The sequence below is a fragment of the Neoarius graeffei genome, chromosome 21 (assembly GCF_027579695.1).
Source record: "Neoarius graeffei isolate fNeoGra1 chromosome 21, fNeoGra1.pri, whole genome shotgun sequence".
NCBI classification, from domain to species: Eukaryota; Metazoa; Chordata; class Actinopteri; order Siluriformes; family Ariidae; genus Neoarius; species Neoarius graeffei.
This window is the reverse complement of record NC_083589.1, coordinates 63816894-63824450: the sequence shown is the minus strand read 5'-3', so window position 1 is coordinate 63824450 and position 7557 is coordinate 63816894. Positions and strand designations below refer to the sequence as shown.

The 7557-nt window shown below is 36.5% G+C and overlaps 1 protein-coding gene across 1 annotated transcript; it reads left to right on the top strand.

Moving 5' to 3' along the window:
- The first annotated feature begins 3649 nt into the window (after positions 1-3649).
- stmp1 (short transmembrane mitochondrial protein 1) lies at positions 3650-6528 on the top strand. The gene is made up of 3 exons (XM_060903733.1): positions 3650-3773; positions 4037-4090; positions 5689-6528. Exons 1-3 carry the CDS (start codon positions 3759-3761, stop codon positions 5761-5763), a joined length of 144 nt encoding a protein of 47 aa, XP_060759716.1. The 5' UTR covers positions 3650-3758; the 3' UTR covers positions 5764-6528.
- The last annotated feature ends 1029 nt before the right edge of the window (positions 6529-7557 follow it).

Here is a 7557-nt window from a genome sequence, read left to right as displayed (position 1 = left end):
GCAGATGTTTCATGCTGTGATATAAAACTGAACTACAGCCTGTGGACACATCCAGAGGTGTGACTATGCAACTGTAAGCATGTATAACCTTTTTATTTTAGAATGTGCCAGAATTTGCTTTTTTCTTTAAAAAAAAAAAGCAGCAGGAAGGAGAAACCAGGATGATATGAAGCAGTGTTATTTTTAGAAGTATTTTAAATTTTAATGTCTTTTTCAGGCTTTAGTGAGAGAGAAAATAAATGATAGTTCAGGCCCGGCCTGATTAATTTGTCCATAACGATGTTTACAACTGCTCTAGAGCTTCACTTTATATTCCCACATCAGTCACTTAGTGAAAATGTGAATTTAATTTCATTTAATCTCGACCTTAAAGGAACCTTTAAATTCAGCAGCAGCGCTTGGGTTTAGTAATAAATCTAAGTACCTTTTACTGAACTTAAAAAAAAAAAAAAAGTTATTGTATATACTAATCCCTTTCAGACCCTTTGTTGATGTTCTTAAGTTGTAGTGACTTTAAATATTAAGTTTGGTAACTTTAACAAAGTGACATCTTAAATGTTCTTTTTTTAATAGCCTTCCTTTATCTTTAAGTGACTTTCCATGCAGTCCTAAAGTTCTGTAAGAATTCTTAAAGTTATCAGTAAATACACTGAAATTTAGAATTTCATAAACTTTTAGGGCACTTTAAAAACATCAGAGCTGTGAATTCATCTACTGACTATCATGAGTCTGATTGTGCCTTATGTTACTGTAGCAGTTGTTTTCACAGTAAAGGAAATCGGTTTTTATTTAAAAGTCCAGCTGCAACATTTTAAATCACAATTTATTACAGAAACCTGATCAGTGCAGGGTGTAAACCCCTCTGGCCTGAAACTGCTTATTTACTTCAGTTACACCGGTTTAAAGAACATTTTGTGAAAACGTTTTGTCGTTTCATCTGTGAAAGAGATTTCAAAACACATCTAAAAATGAAATCAGTAAACACTCGATGCAGAATCAAGACAAAAGTGATCAACATGCACACATGAATACAAACCAAATCAGTGTTTCATAAATGTTTGTAGGTCTCGCTGGAGGTTCCAGTTTGGTTCGGACCACAAACAAAACCATTGATGGCTTTAGTGACAGATTGGTGACTTTTTCTGATTGTTTAACTCCTTATTATGCCGCGGTGCCTGAAAGTTTGCGAATCCTTTAGAATTTTCTGTCTTTCTGTACAAATGTGACCTAAAAAATAATCAGATACAAGTCCTAAAAGTAGATAAAGAACACAAATGAGAGGAAAATATTACACTCAGTTATTTATTTATTGAGGAAAACAATCCAATATTAGACATCAGTGAGTGGCAAAAGTATGTGAACCTTTTAATGTTCATGGTAACCGTGGATCAGATCTTTCACAGAACAGATTCAGCTCTGGGATGGTGGTGTGTTTCCTCACATGAGCTGCTCACACAACATTTCTACTGGATTAAGGTCAGGACTTTAACTTGTTCATTCCAAAGCCTTAACTTTACTCATTCTTTGGTAGAACACTATGTGTGTTTTGGGTCATTGTCTCGCTGTATGGCCCACTTTCTCTTGAGATTCACATTACGGACAGATGTTCTGCTATTTTTCTTTAGAATTGTCTGGAATAATTCATTGTTCTGTCAGTGATGCAAAGCCATTCTGGTGTAGATGCAGCAAAACCGGTCCAAACCATGATACTACCACCACCATGTGTCACAGATGGGATAAGGTTCTTATTCTCTTCCTTTCTCCAAACATAATGCTTCTCATTTAAACCAAAAGGTTTTATCAGGGTTGAGGCGCAGAGACGGATGCAAGTGCAGAAATTTCTTTTTATTTAACCAGGACAGACAAAGCAATAAATAAACACGAGGCATGAAAACACAAGAGCAGAAGTGAGGAACACGATGAGCATTGGCATGGAAAATAAAAACAAACTAATAGAACCTGGGCTTTAAATAAGGCAAGGAATAAGTGAAAGTTGGGCTGGGGTAGTGTGTGTGTGTGTGTGTGTGTAGTTTGGGGGGTGATGCTGTATGCTCAGATACGGCATCCCACTGTGTAAACAAAAACGTTATAAAAAGCCTTTACTTGAACAAAACAAATGTTCAGAAACAGGAAGAGACTCTGCACAGAGATGTGATGCAGCTCGACTCGTTCCATGCTGCTAACTAGCTAATGTCTCAGCTTGGGCTTTTCACAACAACGGACTCACCACATCCGGTCTCACATCTTTCACACTCAGTAGCATTCTGTTAAATACAGTCAGCTAGGAATAGACGATATCAGTTACTTTTCTGTTATGGAAGATTGAGTGGGAATTAAAATTTGTTATATATTCCATATTGTTTTTATCTCATACAGTAATGGATTTTGTACATGAAAGGGACTTATGGTGCGTTCATGTGCTATGGGAATTATGGTAAATACCAAACGCCGACATGGAAAGCACACATGAACGCCCTCTCTTGTGGTATTTTCCACTGGGCAACTCGTAGAAAATTTTGATACACGAGTTGCCGAGATGAGATGAACTTTAACCTTTTCAACATGGCGGCGAGCGGTACAAGACTAGCTTATGAACCAAGAAAGAAGTGGTTTTCACCTACGGAAAGCTGACTCTCACCTTTTAAACGAGTCATGTTATGTATATTATATTATTATTATAATATATATATTATAGCCCAATACAAAATATTCTGTGGCTGTCCAAAGAACGCCAACAACGATCTAGATACTGGCTACTCTCATTGTGGCTACGGCCAAATTTCCAAAAACTGCGTGGCATTCAATGTGTTCAGAAAATCTCTACTTGTCATGATCAGGAAATATTCAGCATTATTTACCTTTTGACTTTTGATAACCCATATTCCTGCTGCAGCTGATGAACAAGGCAATCTATAATTGTTTTAGCCAAATAACAGGCCTGATTCTGAATCTGGTCCACCATCTTTAATTTGTCAACAACAACAAAAACGTGAACACAACACACTGGTAAATACCACTTCCCAACTGGAAAATATCATCTTCCCATAGCACATGAACGCAGCATAAAGTCACTCTGGATAAGGGTTTCATCTAAATGCTGTTTGTTTTGGTATGTTCTTTAACAAACTTTGGATTCTTTCCAGAAACAGGTGTATTTATTGTATATTGTCATCAAATGACACTTCAACTGCAAACTCAATTCAAATAAAGGGAGATTTCACAGCAATGGAGTGAATATTTATGCAATAAAAACCGATAATTTTTTTTGTTTGTAAATATTTTAGCAAATTAGATTGAGTTCCAACCCCACACTTAAGTATTATGGGATATTTGTCTAGATCCATGACAGTAGAATCCCAATGAATCCCAGAAAAAAATGCAGGAAAGTTCGGGGGGGAATACTTCTGCGGAGTAGTGTAATTATGAGATGTATTTGGCGACGTCTGCTGGTCAGATTCTGTAACTACAGTAAAGCAAACAAAGCAAAAGCGGCGAATTTTATTTAAATGCAGTTTTGTAGTATTTTTGTGCATTATAATATATTAAAAAATAATACTTTTTTTATCTGAGCAATTTGTGGTTTGTGTAAAAGGTTTGGAAGTATTTTAAGTATTTTCCCCCTCATCACTGCTTGGGCGTTTATTTTGAAATGCGGTTTCTACCCTGATTAGCTCGCTGTTGTTTTGTGTTGATGGCATTAGCAGCACACCTCGAAACACTTTTAAACACTTTATTTATTCACATCCAAAGCTTTAATCATGATGCAATTCCTTGTGAGTATTTGTGCTGTTTGTGTATTTAAATAATATTAATTTTTTACGAAACATTAAATCCTTAAATCAGTTGCTAGTTAGCATGCATGGTTGGCTAGTCAAGTTGGGTTGTTAGCAGATCAGTTTATAGACAATGCTGGAGACTAGAACAATAAGAGGCCGTGTAAAGAAATAAATGACAGATTTAAGATGATTAACGAGTCAAAAAACATCTAATAAATGAGGATAGTGTGTGGTAAAGTTTGTGTTTGTGTTTTTTGCAGGTCGGCTTCACTTTGGGGAATGTGGTTGGGATGTACCTCGCACAGAACTATGAGGTTATCGGCCTATCTATTTATTTAATTATTTAAATATTCTGATTTATCATAATACAAATTTAAAATATTAAATAATTAGAAAGTAAAATTTTTTGGCAGTTCATTATGACATTAAAGAAAGCTTGGATGTTTGTAAACCAACTCCAGAGATATTTTTTAAGCCAAGAAAATAATTACATTTAAAAGATAGAAGGGTTTAATTTTATTATTACAAATATAATTGAATCAAAACAAGGAATAAAACTCATCAGGGTGTGTTAGGATAATCATTATTTTCATAATTGCAGCACATCTATAGTCAGTTGTGTTATAGTAGCTATAAACGGTCGTTCTTTCACCGGACTTCTCTCTCTTGAAGTTAAAAAGATGAGAAGCCTCATCTTGTCTTTTCATATTGAGAAACCACAAAGCATGAACTCCTCTCTCCAAAAAACTACAGCTTTCCCTCTGACTGTGATGCTGGAGACTCCTTTCAGAAACGTTAAATGTTTATGTGAAGAAAAATTCATCGTATCAATGATTACACACTTTTTTATTTTTTTTGGTCATGTTTTGGGAGTGAAATGGTAAAGTCGAAACATTAATCTATCCCCTGGAGACCGAGTTTTGAGTTAATGGGACTCAGAACCACTGGATGAACGTGTTGTGATGTAAAGTGTTTCTGAAATATACTTGTGGAGGATGCCGGAAAGGGCCGATATTACCTGCTGATAAACCACAAAAATGCTTTACGACAAGTGACTTTAGATCACACTGGAATCTGCTCAACTCATGCAGATTTTCTCCGGAAGTTAGTTGTGGTTAATTCCCACCCACTAGAGGCTGAGGATCATCATGTGCTTCCTCCAGGGTGCACAGCGCCAAGCAACTGCACCTTCTCAAACTGCTGCTTATGTATACAACGTTAAGGGGTGGCATAACATACTCGAAGGAAAGTGCTGCCCACTCACTACCGTGTGCATGAGCTCAACATGCCCATGATTGGCAGATGTCGCTGTAACTGACAGGAGAGAGAGAGAAAGAGTAAGCCGCACCCCCTCCCTTCCTCCCTGAGAATACAAGCACATTTCTGTCGTCTCTTGTGCTCTCGACTACATATTCCTGTGTCATCATCATCAGGATTCGAACCTGGAGTTTGCATGTTCTCCCCGTGTCTGTGTGGGTTTCCTCCAGGTGCTCCAGTTTCCCCCACAGATCAAAGACATGCAGATTCAGTAAAAATACGCAGCCACTGGGATTACACAAGTCAGTGTATACTTAGTGCCAGTGCCAAGCCCGGATAGATCGGGGAGGGTTGCGTCAGGAAGGGCATCTGGTGTAAAAGCTACATCAAATCAAATACTGTATGTAGAACAGACCCGCGGTGGCGACTCCTAACAGGATCAGCTGGAAGATGATGATCAGGATTTGAACCAGTGATCTCACGGTAAAGCCTTGCTTGGCTTCAAACTGTTGGTCAGAAAAAGAAAAACAAATCTTCTAATAAGTCTGACTTGCAACCTGGAAATACTGATTCATCAGAAAATCACCAGTTCATGTTCTTCTTTTGTTCAAATGTCTAATCGCCTGTTTTCTTCTTTGTTGTCTCCGTACTAAAGGTTCCAAACATTGCAAAGAAAATTGAGGCCTTCAAAAAAGATGTAGAAGCGAAGAAAAAGCCTCCTCCAGAGTGAAGCTAATGGACATGAATTGTTGGTCTATTTATTAGGAATAGTACACGTATTGATGACACTTTTTTGAAATTAAAACCTCCCAAAAGATTTTAGATCACGTTTGTGTTAAAGAAGCCCAGATTTTTGTTCAGCAGTACCTACAACTAAATTAGTTATCTATCTGTCTGTCTGTCTATCTATCTATCTATCTGTCTGTCTATCTATCTGTCTGTCTATCTATCTATCTATCTATCTATCTATCTATCTATCTATCTATCCACACATGCATGTATTTAGTAATGTTTGTTTAAGTGCTGGATGTCGTCTCCTGGATATTTGTTACATTTTCATGCACTTTAGTCAATCTGATCAGATTAAAGCATTAATGGATAATCTGTATAAAAGTGGAACAGATCATCCCTGAAAGTAACTTCAGTCTCTGGTCCAAATAAAACAACTTGTAGATTATTATTATTATTATTATTATTATTATTATTGTGTATAAACAAAGTCCAAATGCAATTTATTAACCCAGTAAAAGGCTTGATTGGTTTAATATTCTAGACAATGTGTGATATTTTATAGTGAAAGGCTATACACACAGTGATGATGAACTTGTATGTACAGTTCATTAGCTTTATAAAATATATTTATAAAGCTACTTCTGGTGAGACTGGGTAAATAAAGTGTGAATATTTCACTAAGCTGTTAACATGAATACAAACTGGAAACTGTATTTGATGTGTAATAATGATTGAAGAATAAATATGCAAGTTCTGGGAATTATTCACTGCTGTGTTTTTCTCTGCTGCTTTATAATCTTTAACGCATGAAAGAGCCAAACATCACCGCTACATGTTATGATGATGCATTATGAAAAAAAAATTAATAAGAGCCATATCGTCAATGAACTTTTAACATTAGAAATTACAAGCGATTACAAATAACATCTTTGCAAATTCACACTCTTTTTACTGCTGAAGACCTTTGAGTGATTTTCTGCTGAATACATTTTCCTATTATTGTTATTCATGAACACACAATGCCTTATCACATGTAAATAACTAACTTCAGCCTCAATATAAGCATTTCAGTATATTGATATATTGTGTAAATAAAATTGATAAATACATTTTAGATTAAAATTGAGATTTGATAAACAGTTACAAACCTGGAACGACTATTGTATTTAGGAAATCTTTGGCTGCAGTTCTGGACGTGGCCACCAGGTGGCAGCATTATCAATAGATATAATAGGAGCTTATTAGTGTGCTTGCAAAAGCACACTATTGTTAAGTTTTATTTTTTTATTATTATTATTCCGTTTCACCCGTTTATTGGATCCACTACTCCTCCTTGGGCTTTTGAGATAGAAACACCGTTCCAACGCTGAAACGTAGGGCCCGATCTGGAATGGTGTGCTTGTTAAAATGGTTGCACTACCCCTTGTCGTTCGTTCGGTATTCCCGTTTTTCGGCAAAATTCCGTGCCATTGAAATGAATGGGTGGAACTTTGGAGTGATGATGTCATAAGGAGCGCCTCCACTCTAGACGTTAGAGCGGGAGCAGCAGAAAAAAAAATTACAACTGTGATTTTACAGCCAAAATCCGTGTTTTAAACCCTGTAAAACCTCTGAATTAAATTGCAAAACATAACTTAGGCACTGCCTAAAAGCGGAGCTCCCATCTGTTTCTGGGTTGTAGAATTTTTTTATATCATAGCCAGTCTCTTTTGTTTTATTTCTTTACTGGCTAGCACTGGCCACTAGGCAGTGTGTCTCACCTCATCTCATTATCTCGAGCTGCTTTACCCTG